Source organism: Eptatretus burgeri, chromosome 4, assembly GCF_056783735.1.
Source record: "Eptatretus burgeri isolate ZD-2024b chromosome 4, Ebu_testis_v1, whole genome shotgun sequence".
Taxonomy (NCBI): domain Eukaryota; kingdom Metazoa; phylum Chordata; class Myxini; order Myxiniformes; family Myxinidae; genus Eptatretus; species Eptatretus burgeri.
The window spans coordinates 128,063,146-128,086,105 of record NC_140964.1 but is presented as its reverse complement, the minus strand read 5'-3'; the positions used below and the strand labels follow the sequence as shown (position 1 = coordinate 128,086,105).

The 22,960-nt window shown below is 46.9% G+C and overlaps 1 protein-coding gene across 8 annotated transcripts in view; it reads left to right on the top strand.

Moving 5' to 3' along the window:
* The window catches only part of WRAP73 (WD repeat containing, antisense to TP73), a 131,871-nt gene that overhangs the window by 62,299 nt on the left and 46,612 nt on the right, over positions 1–22,960 (top strand). For 5 of the 8 annotated variants that reach the window (XR_015057822.1, XM_085880043.1, XM_085880042.1 and 2 more), the window contains 3 exons: positions 15,518–15,670; positions 16,908–17,024; positions 19,608–19,680. Coding sequence is in view for 7 of the 8 variants with exons in the window: in XM_085880040.1 (XP_085736166.1) it covers positions 15,518–15,670; positions 16,908–17,024; positions 19,608–19,680 (343 nt within the window). In the remaining variant the exon portion in view is untranslated. Of the gene's footprint in view, positions 1–6,712; positions 6,882–8,723; positions 8,922–9,918; positions 10,032–15,517; positions 15,671–16,907; positions 17,025–19,607; positions 19,681–22,960 lie in introns of those variants that run through there. The other 3 variants (XM_085880044.1, XM_085880045.1, XM_085880041.1) reach the window with 3 other exon arrangements.

Sequence of the window (22,960 nt, the reverse complement as noted above, 5' to 3'; positions counted from 1 at the left end):
AGGCTTATCGCCTCAGATCGGATCCCTCCACCCCACACGTGAGGAGGGGTAAGGAAGATCGTGAGCTGTCTCCGGGGTTCTCGCTTCATTGGTGGAGTGTCTGGTTCGGGGGTTCTTTCGGTGGTCTTCTTTTCGGTGGTTCCGTGGTCCTGTGCTTGGTGGTTCGCTCGACGCGGCTGGTCTCATCCTGGTTCGCTCGACGCAGCGAGCTAGTCTCATCCTGGTTCACCCGACGCGGCTTGTCTCATCCTGGTTCACTCGACGCAGCTGGTCTCATCCTGGTTCACTCGACGCGGCTGGTCTCATCCTGGTTCGCTTGACGCGGCTGGTCTCATTCCTGGTTCGCTCGTCTCGGCCAAACCGCACGAGATGGCCAGGTATACGGCCAGACTCTGAGGGCCGAATAACGGCCAACCGGCCTCATTTCTTTTTGGATGTGTGTGCGTCTGTCTGTGGCCCGTCTTTAAGTAGAATTGTTAAGTGCTTTTGCTCACTGTACATTGCCTGCATATTATCGTTGTGATAACTCTGCTCTGTGTCTCCCTTCCAGATTACTGTAAAATAAATCCCCTGTTAAATGTTCCAGTTCGTTGTCCGTGTTTTCTTTCATTGGGCTAGCATGGTTCGGGTTTGAGTTATAGTGAGGCCGTTTGTGCCGTAAATTGTTCATTTGGTCCAGCAGGCTTTGGTAATCCCCGCTCGGTTACGCCGGATCCGAGTCGGTGATAGCGACTCGGTTCGGACAAAGTCGGCTAAGGGTGTGGCTTCCCCGCTAGTTAAGACGACGTGGGTACTTAGGTAAATTGGAATTAGACAATCAACCCTACCCCACACCGTCAAAATATTGGCATCCACGGTCCACTAAGTGACCCGTGACCTTCGGAGTTATCCGGGGTGACGACCTTCAATTCCGGGTGTTCAGTGGGAGATGGCCCTACTGCTCTGTCTAACAGTCGTTCCTCGCCACCGACCCCCGGCCCACAGCAAATTGGTGTCAGGAGCGCGATTCGGACCCCTCCGCCTCCACAGAGAAATACACGGGACACGGATCAGGGGTGCGCGGAGCAACCCCCCCCCCCATTCCCTCCAAATTAAGAGCAGTCAAATTATTCTCAGGACGAGCCATGGTGGGCCAAGACAGGCTGGAGCAGGTGGGTTCAGATTTGAGCTTAGGGGAATCCATGGTCCAGGACGACACCTCCATGCAAGAAGACGCCCCCCCCCCCACAATCGGACCCAGAGGTTGTAATGGGCGCGGGAGAGGCGGCATATGACCCCCCCCATCAAATTCCCCCCCCCCCGATCCCAGCTGGTTCTACACACCATCATGGTGGATCGGCTCCACTGAGTCCACTTGACATGAGCCAGTTGTTGGAAGTAATGACGCGGAGAATGGATGCGAATGCGCACCGAATGGAAAACAAAATGGACGCGAACGTGTGCAATTTACAGAATATGGAAAGCAGGATGGATGCAAATATGCAAAACATGAGGGATGAAATGAAGAGTGACATGCGAACACAGCGAGGGGAAATGCAGAGCATGGGGTTAAACCTGCAGTCGGGTCTGGAGGAGGTGAAAGGCAAAATGGCAGATGCGACCAGGACAGTACGTGGCGGAACAACCGAGTCAAGGAGGAGTGCAAAAAGTGTCCGGACCGCGATGTAGACGGGTGATGTCGAGGGGATGAGCAGCGCCACAATTAAGGGGAAGACGGAAAACGTAATAAAGTACGAGGGGATGACAGAGATAATAACAGAGACGCAGGATTTAGAAATAATGACGGAGATGCAGAAATCAAAAGAGGGGAACGAATTACATGAAATTAAAGCGGAGCACACACAAGTAGAGTTAGGAAGGGACAAGGGGGTTGAGCTCGTGGAATGTTTTGTGACTCAAGGCGAGCATCAGGATAACCTCCCTCAGGAAGAGGGGGGGGAGGGACAGTATGCTCCCTCGAACTGGACTGCGACCAGGTGAGTCCAGTCGGGCCGTGCAAGGTCGAGCGGTTGCATGGTACGGAAAGGTACATGCCAAGTTTGGGAGGGGCAGAGGCTCCGGGACCCCTTGAACTAACCCAAACCCCCAGCGTGATTGTCCCAGTGTGTGTGTGGGAGTGTGCGATTGGTGTGTGTCATGGCATGCGCGAGAAAATGTGGGGAAATGGCACACGGACCGATCCAGACGGGAGACTGGAATGGCGAGCCTGGTAGGCCGCACAAAGTTATTTCGGTGACCGCACCGGCTCTGCGGGACGTCGGGTGCGAGGCTGTTGTGGGACATGCATATTGAAAACCGCCACCCTGGCTACGCAAAGAAGACGAATGCTCAGGCAAAGAAGGCTTGCTCGTAGAGCCTTGTTACGAGTACACAATACCCCCGCCAGGATGTGGCAAGCATCCTCACCCGGGCAAAGGAGTACTAGTTAGTGGGAAGGGTTTAGCGTAGATAGACCAGCCTCATGGGGCAGGAACAGTTCCTCATGGGGCCCATGGAAAGAGTTAGAGGGAATGTTAGGTTCGATTTAGAAATGGATTTTGGGAGACATGGACAGACATGGACCATGTCGTGACGACGTAGCTTTGCAGTCGAGTTAAAAGGAACGTGCATTAGAATAAGGGATGATGGAGAGCATGAGCTAGTTCGGGGAACGTAGGTGGTGTATCAGTGTTGTCGTGGTGTGAAAAGAAGAAAAAAAAAAGAGAGAAAAAAAAAACTACAACGAGTGAATGTGGGTCAGTGGGCCCGAGTGTGTGAGTGGAGTGAATGTGGAATGCATGGTGCGAATGAATGATTGGTGGGGGGGGGGGAGGAGTGAATCCCACCCAAGGGAACCCGAGGTCAGTGTAATGTTAGTTAGTGGGTGAGTTAAATTTACCAAAAGGAGGTCGTTTTGTTATTGGTGGTGTATGAAGGCACGAAACCCATTTGGAAAAGTGCAGGAGTCCATGGACCGGCTGGGAGCGTGGCTGTTGAAAGGTGAGTATCGAGCAGAGGGCACCCCGGGCCAGAGTAGGTCAAGGGTCCAAGGGACGGGGATAGTGTAGTGGGCACGGGCGACCCGTCGGAAACGGGACCCGTAGCGCCAAAATGCCACATGGGCATCGGAGGGGGGCAATGCCAGGAAGGGCAACCCCCCGCGTTCATAGGGAGCAGATAGGCTCGGAGACAGCCTCAGGGCCCGGGGGTGCCATAGCTAGTGTCGGGCAGGAGGGAAATCCCTGCCAAGTTCGCCACGCTGCCCAGCAATGAAATTGTGCAACGGCACAAGTGAAAATTTGTGGGCAGGGCCCAAATTAATAATGGACAGGAACACAGGCGACGGGAATCATGGTTGTTAGAACCTATAGTTTAAAGTGACAGGCGTTTTGAAAAGCCCCGGGGTAGTTTAAAGTTATTAAATGCTAGGATAGTTCGGAAATGTACCCCTTCACACCATCCATCCCTTCGCTCTCCATAGGCCGCTGGACCCACCTTGGTAAGATGGCTGAATTATGAGGCTATTTTGAGGCTTTGTTGGGCCTCGAGACAGGACGCTAATCTCTCCCTTATTCCCCTCCAAAAAAAAGGAACTTCAGGGTTGGGAGTAGATGGACAGGATAGGTTAGCCGGACAAAGACGATAAAGGGGGTTAGGGAGACGAAATTATAGAGAAAAATAAATATATATATAAAAAAATAGATAAAATACAATAAAAAGGGGCTAAATTTTGTTTTGTTGTTGCAAACTAAGGGAGTGGGTATGGACAGAGACAGGCAAAGGCGATAGGTTGGGGTGAGACAGTTGGGTAGGGCCGAGCCCGTCTTCGAAGCGACCGGCACCACCGCACTCCCTCCACACAACCTCACAGAACGAGACCAGAGGCCGCCAGCTTCACATGCCAGCCTGCTTTCGTGCTACAGTTGCTGGTCCGCATTGCCTTGCCTTGCCATGCCTGATTTGCCTGCCCTTGTCATAACACCATGCCTGCTACCCTGTTTGCATTGCCCCATGTCACCATCCATCCATGTGTGCCAGGACCATCTCTTCAGTGTGTTTTGCAAGTACTGCCCTGCAGGCAGCCCCATCATTCCATGTTCATTCGTTTTTGCATCCAGTCCATTTCCATCCATTTCAATGAGTCAGACTGCATTGAGCAGCCTGGCCACCTCTTCTTGCATGAAGGCCACTTCAAATGGCCTGTAGGACGGCGCATGGCCTGCCGTGTTAGGGTGAGTTGCCTCCAGCAGCTGGAGTGTGGAAGAAAAAAAAGAAGAAGGTTCACTGAAACAACCAAGGGGGACCTTTTGAGCAGGCCCTGAGGACGACTGACCTTCAGCTGCTGTGCACTCACCCACACAAAACTGTTGACTTTGCTGTGCCTTTATCCCCACAGATGACAGGTCCTGGGCCATGGTTAGTGTAAATAGATAAAGTAAAATTGGAAATATTTTGCAACCCACCTGCGTGTTCGTCTTCGCGCCGGCAATTTTAGTTAAGTCGTCTGTATGAGTGTTAGTTTAGTTACGCAGCGCACTAGGTTATTTATTTTTGGGACATGTATAAAAATGTCGCACTCAGGGATTCACGGGTAAATCATACTGGGGGAAAACTTACACATGCTGGTCACACGAAAATTTGACGACTTGGGACGAGTCTGTAAAAAGGGGAGGGGGTAGTGTTACGAATCTGGAAGCCATGAGCACACAACAGCCAGAGTCCTTATAGATCAGTTATATCGGTAAGTATGTGTTTCTAGCTCGGGTCCTGTCCCTCGTCTAATGGGAATTAAATGTACGTGTGCTGTGGGTTATTTTATAGATAGGATTTTTTTGCATCCCTTACTTACAACTACAACAACAACACCTTCGCTCCATCCTGACGCCATAATGCTCGCGGCATTCTTCGCGCGCTCGCCAGCAAGCGCGTGCGTGGGTGGAGTCTAACATAGGCATGGCGCCCCTCTTTGGCCAATCGGCAAGGAGCGGGTGTCCCACCCGCCCCGTTTCCGACTCAACATGATCGCCGTTACACACGTGGCCGGAGGTGGGAGGGGCTACAAATGACTCCGAGAGGACTCCACCCAGAAGGGTGGGAGTTGCCCCGCCTACCGTGGGCCTGTCCAATGGAGGACGGCTAGGGAATCGCGCGATGGGTCCGACCAATGAGGAGGCGAGTGGCCAGGAGTAGAAACCCCTCCCTCCTGAGGAGAAAGTGTGGTTGTCTGGACCATCGTTGGAGAGATGGTGTGTTCGTGGCAGGAGCGTTCGCCAGACGGAGATCGTGGCGTTTGCCGAGCAGCCAGTGATTGTGTGTGAGACATTTCTGGTTGGAGAGGACGGAGTTCGAGAGATCGTGGCGTTTGTCAAGCAGCCGGTCATCGTGTGTGAGGCACTTCCACCCTGGTATCCAAAGCCAGTGAGCGGTTGTCGACAAGAGTGCGTTATGGAGAGACGGAGATCGTGGCGATAGCGATCTACAGTCTTGGTGCTGGCAACGCCAAGGTCATGGTTTCGAGTCACACCGTGGTGGTTCGAGTCAGTGTGACCGCACGAGGCGGAACAGGTGCCCCGGGCCGGCTCTACCGACTGAAGACCCATTGGGTCCTTTTTCTTTTTGGGTGTGCGTGTCTGTGTGCGGGCCTGTCTTGTTTAAGTAGAATCGTTAAGTGCTTGTGTTATTGTACATTGAAATAAATTCGGTTGTAATCTGCTCTTTGTCTCCCTTCCCAGTTTTTGCCAATTATTATTATTATAAATAAATACCCCTATTGTTGAATGTACCAGCTCGTTTCTGTGTTTCTTTCATTGGCTTAGCACAATGCGTGTTGGAAAATAGCCAAGCGGCAAATTGTTCATTTGGTCCGGCGCGGCTCTGGTAACTCCGCTCGGTTACGCTGGATCCGAGCCGTTACCTGCGACTCGGATCGGACAGAGTCGGCCGAGGGTGTGGTTCCCCGGTAGTTAGACTGCGTGGGTATTTAGGTATATTGAAATTAGGCAATTGACCCTAACTCACGCCGTCGAAGTATTGGCGACATTGGTCCTTTAAGTGACCCGTCGGCTCCGGAGTTATCCGGGGTGACGACCTATAAATTCCGGGTGTTCGGTGGGAGACGGCTCTACTGCTCCACCTTGCGGTCGTGCTCGCCGCCGAAACTCGGTCCCACAACAAATTCAATATATCACCGTTAGTGAATCGTTCGGCAGCTAACAGTCATCAAGCAGCTATCCAGCGCTTGCTAAGCCAGCCGTTCCTTGTCAACGCTTTCGAATGGAGTGCTTGCTCGAGTGCTTAAGCCACTTGGCACTTGACGAGCGATCCACAAGGGACTTTGTAACTGAACACACGCTTGGCGCCTTGTCTGCAAGAACGAATTTGTCCGCAAATTACCTCAGTTCAGACCTCCTGGAGAAATGAGAGAGATTGAATGAAAACTGGGAAGGTTATTAGACTTTTCCTGGGGCCCTTTTTTGGGGAGGGGGGCGGTCACCCTATAATTGTGGCGAATCTCTAATTACAGAACAACGAACGGTAAGAAAGCCCAGGTACTGCATCGATGAGTTCGTTGAGTCAGATCTAGTGGAATCTAGATAGCACACTTAACATTTATATACTTTTTTTTTTATTGTATCAGAAGTTGGCTGAGAAACTATGATAGAAGGGAATAAAGTACTGGGAAGTATATTGTGTTGGTAAATTCTCCATTCCCTCAGGTGCGTGAGAAATAATATATAAACAGACGGGAGGGCGTTTGGGCGGGAAAGAAGGCGCCAAGCGAGCGATTTCGTCACTGAGTAAAACCAAAGTTCGGGTTATAAACAATTCGGACGATGAATTTCTCCAAAGCTTTGAAGCAGTCAGGCCAGTTGTGCAAGTTTTCTCCGGATGGAAAGTTTGTGGTAATTATCTCCGTTTGGTGAAACGACGCTTTTGCTTCGAGATAGCGCTTGGGCCTAGCGAATGATTTTGGGATAAATAATGATAATGGAGTTTAATCCAAGTTGATTTACTTGTTGCCGGTTAGATTTGGTGCTTCGATCGCCGCGTTCAACGTTTTTATGTATAATTTGTGCCCCGAATTGTTTCGCCTGCCGTCTAAGTTGCCGTTCGCCTGCCATGTTGGTCACCATTTGATGTACAGTACGTACAGTGCAGCCGATCCATGGAGACAAATTAAATAACTACCTGAGGATCACTGTATGTTGGGTTCCATTGCCTTCGGCTTCGGCTTCACAACAACCACCACAACAGCCACCACCGCAACAACCACCACAACAACAACCACCACAACAACCACCACCACGACAACAACCACCACCACGACAACAACCACCACCACGACAACAACCACCACCACGACAACAACCACCACCACGACAACAACCACCACCACGACAACAAAGACCACCACGACAACAACAACAACCACAACAACCACCACCACCTTTGTGATGCAGATCGTCGTGACGCGAAGCGAGACTCGTCGGCTGCTGAGGTTTAAAAAAATGTCATGGAGTAAAACTCTTGCTGCACTTTGCTTGAACTAGATGTACAATCTCATTTTACAAAACGACGTGTTGATATATTGTTGCGGTTCTACAAAACCGCATGTCTTTAAAGCCGAAGGCAATGGAACCCAACATACAGTGATCCTCAGGTAGTTATTTAATTGGTCTCCGTGCAGTTGGTCCTCCCCTCATGTCTTTTGGGTTAACGGGACGAAGTTCGTTGCGTGGGTCTCGTAGCCCGGTCGAGTAAATATCTCTGATTCATATCCTGATTTCTACCCTCACCCTGTCCTTCTCGCCATAGTACAAAACAAGCATGCAAGTACACACGCCATTCAATGGGAAATTGATAATATGCATACCATAATGCCTCCCGTGGCTCGGATCCGCCACACCACTCCACGACACACGATACCACCCGCGCATCGCGGGCCATTATTTCCTTCAAATCTGCACGCCAATTCCCAACTGGCACCTCACTCACCAAACCTCACCACTTTGACCACAAACGCCTCCCGCATATGGGAAAAATATATTCCCACACCCCCTCGTACCTCTGCACCGCTACAATTCTCCACTCTATTTTGAGGAACACCGCACGACTCTGATTGTCCTCGACACTGCATGACTTGGATTGTCCTCAGCACCACGCGATGCTTGACCACGCAACAGACGTTAATAGCTCGACAGCATCTCACCAGGGACGTCCCGGGTGAGCATCTGGAATTGATACAACCCTCATCCAGTGGCCAGACCATGGCAAGGCCAGGGGTAACGAGGAGGGGTCGCAAAAGGGCTATCCGGTAGTTTGGTTTGGGGCCCGGGTGTGCATTTTGGCTCATGAGGAGGCCCGTGGGTGGCGGGGAAAGTCTGCTGCTATTCGACATTCAGACTGCACCCGGAGCACGTTCAGGGTTGGGGTGCTATCTCAGGGAGCATGCCCCATGTTGAGTGGGGAGCACTGACAGGTGCCAAAACAGGTGGGCAACTCAGACGGTTTCCGGTCCTGGAGCCTGGCAGGGCGTAGCTCGGGCCGCTGTCACCCAATGGAGGGGCAGGATTCAGACCACAGCACATCGCTTTCCCGTCATCACCTCACCCTTCACCTGGGGCTTATAGATGGAGTAGCACGGAGCCGTTAGTCTCCTCTTCGCTGCCTCCTCTTCGCTGGCTCTTCGCCCACCTCTCGCCTCTTTGCTTTGCTCGCTGTCTCGCTATTGGTGTGCATTCCAGAACGCACTTCTTCTTTGAGAGCCTGATCCGGGGCAACTACCGAGACTCCCTGCTGTGCTGTCGACGTTCCGCCACCCCCGTGCAGCCAGACGGACCAGTGCGGAGCGCACATTGCCACGAGCCCCGGCAAAGTAATTAAGCCAGAGATAACTCGCCACATCACGAGGTGGGAATGCTCAGGCAGAGTCTCCCACAGAGGTATACGCTACACATACAGATCTTTACACAGCAATGTTTGGGATATTTCTCCTTACGTATTCTTTCTCTCTCTGTCTCTCTGTCTCTCTGTCTCTCTGTCTCTCTGTCTCTCTGTCTCTCTGTCTCTCTGTCTCTCTGTCTCTCTGTCTCTCTGTCTCTCTGTCTCTCTGTCGGCGCAAAGAACATCATTACTGACTCGCAATCCCATTTTCCTTTGATAGGACACCATACCCCCAACATTGCACTACACCACACATCCCACTCCCACACCTTACACACCACCAGTATTCCTCCCCCTAAGCGATCTGGGTTGCGTTGGACTGCTGACCGCACCAGGTATTGAGAGATCGTTTATCCTCACCTGCTTTCTTTCTCTCTGGTTATCTAATCTTCCATGCGTGCGTACGTGATGGCTCCTGCCCTTGCCTAAATTAAGATTGTAGAAGATATAACGGGATAACTCTGCTCTGTCTGCTTTTTGTAAGATTGCTTGTCTTTTGCCGCACTCCACAAATTCCTTGCTCTCCCCTGCTGTACATCAAATAAAACCCCATTCACTGTGCCACATACTTTTCCTCGCTTGATTGTAATAAATGCATTGTATAGAAATGTTCCCAGCTCGTTTTCTTTTTTTTTTACATTGGTCCAGCATGGCACACACCCTAGTTTGGCCAGGACATTATTCCCCGATGATCTGTTTCCTAACCGATACGTGCTTGGCAGTCCCGCTCGGCTGTATCTGATCTGGTAAGGTGATCTTGTTTGAACAAGTCCGTATCGAGGGCGTGTCCCCCGGTAATTAGATCAGATGACCTTTAGGTAAACTGTATTCATTAGACTGAGGACCCTCGATCATGTTGTCGAGTTATTGGCGTTCACGGTCGATTCGCGACCCATCGTGTCATGATGTTATTCGTATGCGACAGCCTATGATTCCGGAGAGTCTGGTGGGAACCCGAGGTAGTTCACCCCTCGTGGTCTTCACCCCCGACCCCAGGTCCGCAACAATATGTACACTTGTGGAAAGAGAGTCATGATGTCATCGTGAGTGACGTCTGTCTGCTCAAGATGGATGCTCATGGATGAGCGAGGTGGCAGAGGGTAAAAAAGGTAATGTCGTGTCAGTGGGGCAACAGTTGGACAAAACAAGGTAAAAACAACCAGGGGAGAAAACCCCAACTTGCAAACACCAGGATTGGGTTAGTTCGGGCTAATGGGGATGGAAAAGGTTGTTGGGTGTGGGGGGGGGATTTGGGTTGAGGTTGATTTAACAGCTCAAATGTGTTTGCCATTTATTTATTTTATTCTACCCAGTCGAACACCGGAGGCGTTGTGTGTCCGTTCGTTCGTCTGTAGTGCGTCAATGCATTTGTAGTGCATGTGTCTGTCTGTTCATAGTGTTTGTATGCGTCCGTCCGTTCATCGTGCGTCTTTTCGTTCGTCCATCCATTCATAGTGCTTTTGTCCGTTCAGTCATCTGTCTGCTCATTAATCACGCTATCTCCTCCTTAAACGTTGGGCAGACATTCACCAAACTTGGTAGTTATGATCACCACATGGCAGGAAGGTGTGAGAGTATCATTTTTGCCCCTGGGGTCCTGGGATGGGGTCAAAAGGTCAAATACTGAAAAATCCGATTACAGGCACATTTTAAAACATTTTAAAACTTTGTATATGCAATCAACATTGGGGGAAGCATGGGGGTCAAAACAAATAAATATATATATAAAAATTTTTGAACTCAAAATTTGACATTGGCCCATGGTTGGTGGAACTTTTTGCCATCTTTCAACTTTGCTTTTGGGGGAAGTGTGGGGATTTGCAACGGCGCACTTTCGACCTCAGTATAATTTTGTTTTGTATGAATGTTGATTTGAATTTATTTTAAAAATTTTAATTTGTCAACTTGTATGGTTTTATTAGTATTGCAACAATGAAACGTTTTGTCTTCGATAGAACTACCAGTGATGTGAAGCAGTCGACTTGCATTTGTACACAGTCAACTGTCATTGGTGATGAATAAGCTGATGGATTGTATTTTGTCCCTGTGTCCAAGTTCTCGATGAAGCACAGGCATGATGGGAGAAATGGCCTCTCCCTCTGTCCAGTTCCTTGTGCTTCCTTGTTGCTTATGCATGGCTCCCTATTCTCCTTGGACATTGATCAACTCCTATCTGGAGATTTATTTTTCGTATAAGGCGTGCTCGACTCGTCACTTCACTGACTAATTCATCAAAAGCCAGTATGATGTGCAGTACCAGTCAAAAGTTTGGACACACCAACTCATTCAAGGGTTTTTCTTTATTTTTATTATTTCATACATTGTTGAATAATAGTGAAGACATCAGAACTATGTCGAAACCCAAAAAGGTGTTAAATAAATTAAAATATATTTTATATTTTATATTCTTCAGAGAAGCCATGCTTTGCCTTGATGACAGCTTTGCACACTCTTGGCATTCTCTCAACCAGCTTCATGAGGTAGTCACCTGGAATGCTTTTCCATTAACAGGTGTGCCTTGTTAAAAGTTAATTTGTGGAATTTCTTTTCTTCTTAATGTGTTTGAGCCAATCAGTTGTGTTGTGACAAGGTAGGGTTGGTGTACAGTAAATAGATCTATTTGGGAAAAGACCATTATTTTGGCTGTCTTGTAGTAGTCCATATTATGACGAGAACAACTCAACTAAGCAAAGAGAAACGACAGTCCATCATTACTTTAAGACATGAAGGTCAGTCAATCCGGAAAATCTCAAGAACGTTGAAAGTTTCTTCAAGTGCAGTCGCAGAAACCATCAATCGCTATGATGAAACTGGCTCTCATGAGGACCGCCACAGGAAAGGAAGACCCAGAGTTACCTCTACTGCAGAGGATAAGTTTATTGGAGTTACCAGCCTCAGAAATTGCCAATTAACTGCACCTCAGATGCAGCCCAAGTAAATGCTTCACAGAGTTCAAGTAACAGACACATGTCAACATCAACTGTTCAGAGGAGACTGCGTGAATCAGGCCTTCATGGTCGAATTGCTGCAAATAAACCACGACTGAAGGAGACCAATAATAAGAAGAGACTTGCTTGGGCAAAGAAACACGAGGAATGGACATTAGACCGGTGGAAATCTGTCCTTTGGTCTGATGAGTCCAAATTTGAGATTTTTGGTTCCAACCACCGTGTCTTTGTGAGACGCAACAAAGGTGAACGGATGATCTCTGCATGTGTGGCTCCCACCGTGAAGCATGGAGGAGGAGGTGTGATGGTGTGAGGATGCTTTGCTGGTTACACTGTCGGCGATTTATTGAGAATTCAAGGCACACTAAACCAGCATGGTGACCACAGCATTCTGCAGCGATATGCCATCCCATCTGGTTTGTGCTTAATGGGACCATCATTTGTTTTTCAACAGGACAATGGCCCAAAACATACCTCCAGGCTGTGTTTAAGTCTATGTGACCAAGAAGGAGAGTGATGGAGTGCTGCCTCCACAATCTCCTGACCTAAACCCAATTGAGATGGTTTGGGATGAGTTGGAACGCAGAGTGAAGGAAAGGCAGCCAACAAGTGCTCAGCATATGTGGGAACTCCTTCAAGACTGTTGGAAAAGCATTCCAGGTGACTACCTCATGAAGCTGGTTGAGAGAATGCCAAGAGTGTGCAAAGCTGTCAAGACAAAAGGTGCCAACTTTGAAGAATCTAAAATATAAAATATACTTTGATTTGTTTCACACTTTTTTAGTTACAACATAATTCCATATGTGCTATTTCATAGTTTTGATGTCTTCACTATTATTGCACAATGTAGAAAATGGTAAAAACAAAGAAAAACCCTTGAATGAGTTGGTGTGGCCAAACTTTTGACTGGTGCTGTACTTCACTCACATATTGTATATTTGTGAATCTCAATGATGTAAAATGCAATGAAAAACACGAAAGAAAGGATCTTTGTGAATACGTAGTGTGCCGTATTACTGTATATAATTTTGTGTGCTCCTTCCATGTTCTCCTGAAAGGTTCCTGCTGTGGTAGGGTAATAAATGTTACCGTTTGAACTGCTGCACTGAACTCCTATTCCAGCTTCTTCAATGCCGGAAAGACGGGCTTTGTAATTAAACGGCCAAAAAAAATTGTTCCAAGTAAATCTATTATTAACTTTCCAAGGGTACCATTATGATTGTTCTACAACATCAGGAAACCTTTGGAATGAAGAGTGAGAAAGAACGGACGCCTTTTGTTTTAGTATTAACAGATTAGGGCGCAGGAACTTCCGACACAAACATCAACCATTTATTGAAATGTTTTCTTCCACTCAACAGGATAGTGCAATGACCTTTGAGTCATCTGGTCTGGGATGAATTCCAGAACCAACCATAAACTGGTATCCTCGGGCTTCACATGAATGTTGTTTCATCAAAGTGTACCGTCCCTCAGATGGCTGATCAGTTGGGTACTCGTCTGCCAGCATTAGTTTGTTGTTGATAATCGCATGATGTCTTTTGATGAAGAGTAGGTGAGTTATCGCTGGCACCCAAACAAACTCGAGTTCCTTCCTTTACTCTTGTCCCTCTGTTACTTTAAATCATTTCAATCACTTTCAGTCATCCCTCCATTACGCCATCGGCCTGTTTCAACGGTCCAATAATCTCCCCTCCATCAAACATTCTTTCAACAGTCCCTCCTTCACCCCATCCGTCTTACCTTCAATCCTGCGGCCATTTGGTCATCCCTCGGTCACGCGGGGTTACTTTCCGTGTTCCTTCCATCCCTGCATTGCTCGGTAACCCATCCAGTGCTCGCGCATGCATGTTCATGGTGCTTGGTGCTCGGCATGGTCTGCGAGGCACAACGCTTCTCGTGGGCGTGGTACAGTGCAAAACGGTGCGACTTGGCGTTTTCTGTGTGAAGGAGGGGGCTGGGGACTCTCGTTGTGGCTTTGCGCGCGTAAACGGTGGGGGCTTTGTTGAAACTTCCCTCACAATGATGTGACAATTACCACAAGTGACGTCATGTACCCGTCCCCATTGGTGGCGGAACAATGGGAGGGGGAGAAGGCTTGTGGGAGGAGGTAAAGAGAGCTGTGGGACAAAGAGTGCTCCTCAGCAGACTGCTCAGAAGACAGATGCAGAAGGTTGAGGGAAGCAGAAAGGAGAAATGAACGGGACAAGCTCGCATGAGCAGAAGACTCGAAGGCTGCGAAGACTCGTGAGGGAAGGAACAAAACCGTGTGAGAATAAAGAAAGGAAAGTTTCACGAGCAGTTGGTGTCGCGCTTCTGTGGAAAAAGAACACTCCTTCCACGAACGTCATCCTGCCCTCTCGATCCTATCAGCCACGAAGGATGAGGGTGAATGGCGGCACCTCATCGACGGCGGTCTGAGGAGGAAGGATCTGAGGCAGAGGAGGGTGAGTCGCACATCTAGCTCGCATATCTGGGACACCAGAGAGGACTCGTGTATGGGGTCGGGGCACCTCAGGGATGCAGCTGCATGTCCCCATTGCCACTGTCCATCTTCCCCATACATTTTCCTCCGCATTCTCCTGTATGTGTGTGAGGTGAGGGAGAGAAGGAAAGACTGCTTACCTTTTCTCCATTCATTACAATTCTTTTATCTTCAAGTCCTACTTGTTTTATTCTTCTCCCCTGAGTGAATGATGGCCAAATCTTTTGTTTAAGTAAGATTGAAGAAGAATTCGTGTTATGATTAAATCTGCTCTTCAGTGCCTTTTTGCTTTTTTGCTGATAAATACATGCTTTTAATTGATTGTTCGCTTGTGTGTTTGTAATAAATAATTGTTTGTTGCCATTTACAATCTGTCTCGGTTCTCTTCCTTTATTGGTCTGATGCAGTGCACAAGTCAGGTGAGACGGGACGTTCTACCCAAATAATTTTCTTTGTCAGCCAGCACACACTCACTGTAACACTCGGCAGTAATCCGAGTGTGCGCTGAGGGCACGGACCCTAATTTGTCGGCCATCCACAGGAAAGGTATCACGTGAAGTCGTGTAACCCTGGCCGGATTGGCCGTGCCAATCGTCGTTGCTTAGCAACCTGCCGGTGCATGGAGTTATCTGTGCCCAGCGGCCTCAGGACCGGGTATTCGGGAGGGACCCAAGTGCTTCCCCTCGTGGCAAGCCTCGAAACCTGGATCCGCGACGTTATATACAGCACGATATCTCAAAAAGTTATGGACGAAACTTGGACAGGTTGAGTGTGTGACGACGATGTATCAATTCGATTTTGGTGAAGATCTGGATATGGACATGAGAATTTAAAAAAAAAAAAAAAATTTGAGTGATTCTTCACCATTTAGAGATGCGGCCAAAAACGATATGTGGCGTGGTGGACGGGTTATGACAAAACTATGTGGAAGAGTTGGTTAAGTGACAATAACAACGCGAATAGATTTTGGTTAAGGTCCAGATCCAGATCCGGCCTATCAGTGGGATACAAAATGTAAAGTGTTCAGCCTGGCAGAGGTATGCACTCCGAGTGCCGTTCTAGTTTCAAACTGTAGTGAGAGCCAAGAGAAGCTTTGGATTGGTTTGATAGAAAATTTACTCACTTGTAAGGCTTTATTTATTTGTAACATTTTTCATTTCAGGCCTATTGTGTCCAGTTGAAACTAATGGTGCGGGATGTCCGTGCCCTCCACGTAACAAACACCTTCACCTGTGTTGACCTGGTGAACCAGCTTGAGTGGTCTGCTGACTCCTTGTTCCTGTCATGCTCCATGCATCGGCGAGCTGTTGTGCAGGTTTGTGTGTAAAAAGCATGACATCAGACAACACGAACCTTCCATTTACTGAAATTTTGCAGTAACGTTCTACTCCTGACTGGTGACGAGGATTTCAAAGCTCGTTCCGGTCACGTGACTTTAAGTTGGTCAAAATGGCCGACTTGATAAATTTCTTCGAAAATTTTCTTCTCCAGACTAACCAGTCAGAAGGCTACCAAATTTGAGTTACACCATTAGGTCAGAGTTGGGATGTTAAATTGCGGAGGTCATGCTGATCACATTGACCGGTAGAGAGTCAGAATGCTTCATAAATATTTGGGAAAATCGTGTAAATTCGATCAAAAACCTTCCTCTCCAGACATACCAGTCAGAATGCTACCAAATTTGCATTACAATATTAGGTCAGGGTCGAGGTAAGCTACAGGTCCAGTGGTCCTATTTTTTTTGAATGCAATGTTGAAGGTCATTAAGGAGCTAAAATAAAGGAAGGAAGTAACAGAACGAGATGAATCGGAGAATGAGAGGGGGAAGGAGGGAACTTATCAACAGCAGGGTTGAGGGACAAAATAGAGGGAGACTTGGGGAGGACACAAGATGGAGACAGCCACAAACTCTCAAATCACGGAAGTGGAAGGAAAAACTGGAAACTTGGAAAGAGGTGCGCTTGGGTAGGGTTAATGATGGTAGGAAATATCATGGTTTTTAGATTGGGGACAATCTGAGATGGTGGTGAACGGCTGTCTTGAAAACCTGGTGGGAAGAGAGATTGAAGAGGATGTGGAAGTTGATTCCACGGGTGGGGAAAAAAGTGGAACGAATGAGTGGAGTTGAGTAGTAATCCTGGATACATGGAGTTTCACCAGAATGGGGTTGATAGTGGACCGTGTGAGTCCTGCATAAACCTGGGGGGACAAAATGCAGAAAGAGCAGATAATGCAAGACCAGAAAGGAGGCGGAAGAAGACAGAGACCACCGATCTGTCTTGCTCTGAGATTATTTATAACGCCAGTACATCACAGTAGTCGTAGTTGGTCAGATTATATAAATTGTAACTCTAACTTTTGAATGAGTATTGGGAGTTGCAACCTGAATATGAGAAGCTTGCATAATTGGAATGTAAACAGACACTCTAAGAAGTTGCTCTTCGTAAACATTCTGACACTTAAAACTGTAGCCCTTGCCTGGACATGCAGGTTTATGTGATTTACTGAAGCCTTGCATACTGAGTAAATGCACCAACTTTTCATGTGCAAAGGTATGGTCACTGGAGGAACCGGAATGGCATTGCAAGATCAAAGAAGGATCTGCAGGGCTCATCCACTCTTGCTGGAGTCCAGATGGCAGGCACATTCTCAACACTGCTGAGTTCCATGTATGCTCTGGCTTCTTTGTTTGTATATTTCATTTGTCTTTGTCTCGCTTACTCTTATCCTGCTTGACGTTTTTTGTTTGTTTGTTTTCCTCTCTATCATTCTGCCCTGCTCATGAATTCTCAAGTTTTATGAGGTTTTTTGGGGGTTTTTTTGATGCAGGATGTGGAAAGAAAAAGTTCACTTCATACAAAAGACAAATTATTCCTGCACCATGGTGGGGTTTAAATGGGACAGAGGTTGGAATTTTACTTCTCAGCCCACTTGAGATGAGTCATTGGCATAAAGGAGCAGCAGAATGGCTCGGTCACAATCTGTGTGCAACTCGGTTTTGAACTTGATGATCTGTGTTGTCAATTAAAACTTCAGATGAGTGGAATGGTGGGAGGGATTATCTTCAGTCAAATGTATTCAGATGTTCAAGGGTTGGTATTACCCTCGCCGAAGGAGAGGGCGTTGCGTTTGGATCCGTTTGTTTGTCTGTCTGTCTGTTTGTCTGCACAGAACTTTCGTGTTTTTCTCCGCGACCGCTTGTCGGATTGAGACGAAATTGTCACCATAGGTGTGACTACTCATGTAGAATTTTAATCATAATTATGGCATCATAGGTCACGTGGTGTGGCAGCCATGTTGGAAAAATGGGAAAACGTTGGATGTCTGTATCTCTGAAACCACACTCAGGAAAAAATTGAAACTTGGCACATAGTAAGTACTCCTCATGTGAAATGAGTTTGATTATTATTATTATTATTATTATTATTATTTTTTGCGATGTCATAGGTGCCTTTATGATGTCATCGTTGCATATGTGGAACACGACATCTGATCAGTATGGAAAATTTTGAGGGTCATCAAGGGATAAAATGGTCCACATAAAAAAAAAATTGATGTCATCGGCCATTTGATTCGGCAGCCATATTGATTGAAAAAATTAATTAAAAAAAAAAAAACTTCAAAAACCTCTTAAGTTGCTGAACAGAGTGAGGTGAAACTTTCCACATCTGACCGCCGATCCATGAGGAACAAAAGGTTCATGCGTATGATGTCGCTTTTTGTTTTTACAGCTTCGTTTTTTAAATAAATAAATGCAAGACTTTTAATGACTTGATTGAAAAATAAATTGGTCCACTTAAGCCTCGTAAATGGGTTATCGAGCAGCACTGTGGATATGGCTTCAACTCGCAAGTTTGTGGTTGAATTGTTGATAGTTGAAGTGACATATGGAAAGGAAAGTTTGTGGTGGTGGTGGTTGTGGTGGTGTTGCTCTCCTTGAGAGTTCTCCATCCAAAGGACAAATGCACATTAATTTAAAAGGGAAACCAAAATCAAATATATATATATATTTTTTTTTTCTCTGAAAAATATTGGAATCATTAATCACGGTTTGAATTTGAAATAAAAAAAAAAAAAATTTCTTGCCAATCACAAAGCGGTGAAAAAAATCCCTGTTTGTCAGAGATGTCGCGTCTGGAAGCCGTATTGATCCGATCGGCAGCTTTACATGGACAAACTGTATTTCGAGCTCGTATTCAGATTACTGATTCCACCGTCATCGTCAACTCTGAAGGTTCTCAGGATGTTGAAACTGATCAGTCGGAGACAAAATTAGCGATGGAAACTCGGGGGAATTGTGGAGCCGTATAGTTTTGAGCCTTGTGCGAGCGATTCAGAGGAAGAAGTCAGAAGTGTTCATGAATATGACAACGCTGGTCGCATGGTCACTACAGACTGGTAGTTGTTGATTTTTACTTTCCATTAACGGTTTCTGAGGGAGGGATTTTGTATAAATTGATCGATATATTTATATATTACTCGAGCAGAAATACCCATCGTCGTCTGATAGCATGGGTAACGCGGACAAAATGAGCAATGAATGCTTTGTCCCACCGTCGCAGGCTGACCAGCTGTCTTGTATGTAACGGGATTGTCCCATTCTATACCTTCCCCGGATGTCATTTGTGCTCGTGCCACGTCCCACCGTCATGTCTGTAGGGTGTCGATGTCCCATCCCAGTGTAGGGGGGATGGTGTTAAAGGGGAGGATGACTAATCTGAAAAGGAAAAATAAGAAGAAGATTTCGACTTTTAATCGCAAATTTACCGACTTTATAGTTCGGAAATCGGAGATAAAGAGGCATTATATTGATTGTGTAGGGTATCGAGGGTTAGAGTACCGTCGAGGTGGTCTGAGCGTTTGGGTTCCCCTTTAACTTAACTTGACTCCTTTTGTTTCAATGTTTGGATTAACATTTTGAATGAAAGAGCTTGTTTTGCACGCGTGAACGTTAATTGCATGCTCATCGATCATGATTGTGTTTGCCAGGATTAAAGATAAGGGGTACAACGGAGTTTACCGGATGTGATTTGATGTGGTTGTTCTGAACCTTAAACAACCCCACCAGAAAAAAAAATATATTAAAAAAATGTGATGATATGCTCAAACCACAAAGCAAAGTTAGAGATTTTACATGAAGTCGTGAAAGAGCCCACCTCTGGTACATGTTGCCTTCCAATATTTTTCAGAAATTGTTTGTTCACAGTAACGACTGTTGATTGCATTTGTTTTTTTTCTTCTTTTTCTTGCAGTTAAGAATAACAGTCTGGTCTTTATGCAGCAAAAGTGTGTCATACATCCGCTATCCAAAGAACTGCGCAAAAGGTGGGCATTGGCCATTGCCAGAATTTTAACCCACTGGCATGAGATGGCACAACAACTAACACCATTTTTTTATTTATTCAAATATTTGCATTGTCCGTCTTTGAAATAGAAATACTGCATCTGCTGTACACATGGACATATTGCTGCAGTTTTAGAAGTCCCCGGGGAGTGACGTTCAACACATGAAGGAACTCGGGAGTTTAGATATATCCGTAGTATCTTGTTTAGTTAGATTACCTCTCCCCTCGTGTCAGTGGACAGGGAAATGCATTGTGTTTGTGCAGCAGGTTCGAACCCCCCCCCACCCTCTACCTTTGTAACTCATCTTTTGTCTGTCTCCTTCCCCATGCCTCTTTACAGCGCATCCGTACATACAAACACGTTTTACAAAACCAACATTACACCTCCAAAACGTACGTTACGCGGCGCCTGCATCATAGCGCTTTGGTGCCACTCGGTCCTGTGCGGCACGTGCACTGATCAACTGATGAGCACAGCTTAAAAACATCGGGGTGCCAATCAGGAAGCTGCATGGGGTGCTGCCCAGTCCCCAGGCCACACCTCGGTCGGGGGCTTTATAAGTCTGCGTCACGCAGCAAGCAGGGTCACTTGCATCCAGGGAATAGAGAGCTGAAGGATTCCTCCAAGAGCGAGCTGAGTGAACATGAGCAGATGGGCTCTGGAGCGAGCGATCGAACCAGCGGCAGAGTTCTTTCCTTAGACGTTTCAGCAATTACACACTGATTTACACAATCTTTCTCTTGCTATTCACACTTCTAATTGTTTACTTATGCCTGGTGTTGGCTTAATGGTTAGGGTGGTGGGCTTGGGATCCTAGGATCCTGAGTTAAATCCCACTCGGCTGTTCAATTATTACCAGGTGGGGTTGACTCTGCCTGACATCCTTCCGAGGTCGGCAAAATGAGTGCCAGCTTGCTGGTATCCTGTGTCGGAGTGGCGACCCATCCAAGATTGTGCCCTATAGCCAAGGAGACTGCTGAGGCAGCACCAACGCTCTGCACAGAGTATGGTCCCGATGGATGGATGGTTGGAATTGATTACTTGGAATGCACAAAGAGTTATCAACGATTCCCCTTCGACTTGTTCAGAGCAAGGGGAATGACACGCATTCACGATTTCCTCTACGCATTACAAAGCATTCACCGCCTTTCTCCCAGTATGGTGTATGACATCACCCTCTTCTTTCATCCCCTCCTCCACTTTTCACTTTGGGATCATGTAAGCCCACAGCCTTGCGTCGGTTGACCGAGGGGTCGCCAACAAGCCCTGCCTTCTGCATATTTTTCAACCCTACTTGTCGAATCTCCCAGAATGAATGAGGCGCCTATGCCTGTAGATTTATGTTAAGGATTGTCGAAATGGCCTTGTGTGCTTGGAGCTAAGATCCTTTTATGAATTACATTCTTGTAAATGCGTGCCATTTGTCTAACAAGACCTTTCGTTTTGAACCTGCCCAAGTGTCTTTCTCCATTGGTTAGACACTGGTGTGTAAATAGTAGATGGGAGTTTTGCCCCGCTGATTCGCTCCAGTTGGACAAGCCAACATCCCATTCACGATTTCGCTCAGCCGTACTTGATCTTAATGGGGCGCTGAGAGCATGGGTCCCACGGTCCACTAGGACCCACCGCTTCACTTCCAACCCTCAGGCCACTAGGCCATGGATAACAACGCGGCCTGACGGGTTGCTGAGCAACCGCGGAAGCTGGTTGGGATAATTAGGTCGAACAAGGTCCTCCCATCCAGTGTCTGTTACCTGTTGGTGACCTCATGACCTCAACTGGGGCACCACACCCTCAACGCCCACCCGTCTACTTATTATGGCTGAGCGAACCATGGGGTGGATGTTTACTAATCCAGCGGAGCGAATCGCTAGGGTACAATCATCCCGTCTAATACCTACACACTTATGTTGGACCAACGAAGGAAAAGGACAACCAGAAACATTTGAAAGCACAGTTTACCAAAGACTGAGGCACGCATTTACAATAAAAATTATTTACAGCACACATGGAGATGCCAATCAAGAGGGCACGTTAATTGCACGGGCATTCAAGCACACACACAGATCAAAAGGCACAGAGAAAAAGCAATTACCCCGAGCACATAGATTCCCCTTCTGCAATGTTAACAAGAAAAAGAGCAATCGTAGATTGCAGACCATCACCGTTACTTGTTTTGTGTAGTTTTTTTTTGTTGTTTGTTTTTGTCATGCATTTTGTGTGCCTATTGTGTCATGTAATTAATAATAGACATAATTGGAACTGCCACTTTATAGTGATGACCAGATACCAAGACGTCCCGCTTTGATCAGACACTTGACCCTTTTATCATGGGATTAAAATAAATTAAATTCAAACCAAATGGAAGACCAACTACTGTAGGTACAGCACTGCATTGGAATCATTAGAAGGAACACGAACAAGCAACAAGCTAAGATGGAGTTATCAGGACGAACCTGGATAGGATTCGGGTTTCAGCTGCTACTTCTCTACCCTCAAACACATCCAGATGCAGCCAAATGAGCCTTATTTTTTTAAAACAAAAACAAAAAAAACCCTGATTAAAAAATTAAATAATTCTGCCTGCCAGACCATGTGTCTGACCGTTTTTACAGCCATTTTTCCCTGCTGTGCAGGGGTTGGCTTTTTCTTGAGGCAATGTTTTATGGCCGGATGCCCTTCCTGACGCCAACCCTGGTCGCCTCTTACGACACACAGGGATATGGTACACCTATTCTAACCGGGGCATACACCGGGACCAGTACACTGGCACTCATTTCGCCGACCTCGGAAGGATGACAGGCTGAGTCAACCCCCTGGTGTTAATTCAGCAGCCAACGGGGCTTGAACTCAGGACCCTTGGATCCCAAGCTGCCACCCTAACCACTAAGCCAACACCAGGCTTAGACCATGTGTCTGATCAGGTTTAAATTTAAAACATATATTCCCCATCTCTACTGGATCATAATTGTGAAGTTTCATGTTGATCGATAAAGCGGTTCAAGATAATTTTTTGAAAGATTTTTGTTCAATCCAATATGGCTGTTAGACCATGTGACACCTCAATATTTGTGAACACTCTGGTATCCCGAAAGCTTGGCGAACATATGTGTGAAGTTTCTCCTCGACCTGTCCAGCCGTTCTGGAGAAGATTTTTAAAGGTTTTAGGTTTTAGGTAAATTTTAGGGTAAATCCAATTTTGGCTGCCAAACCATGTGACCTATGATGTCATAGGTGGGAATGCTTTGTTCCTGATGGA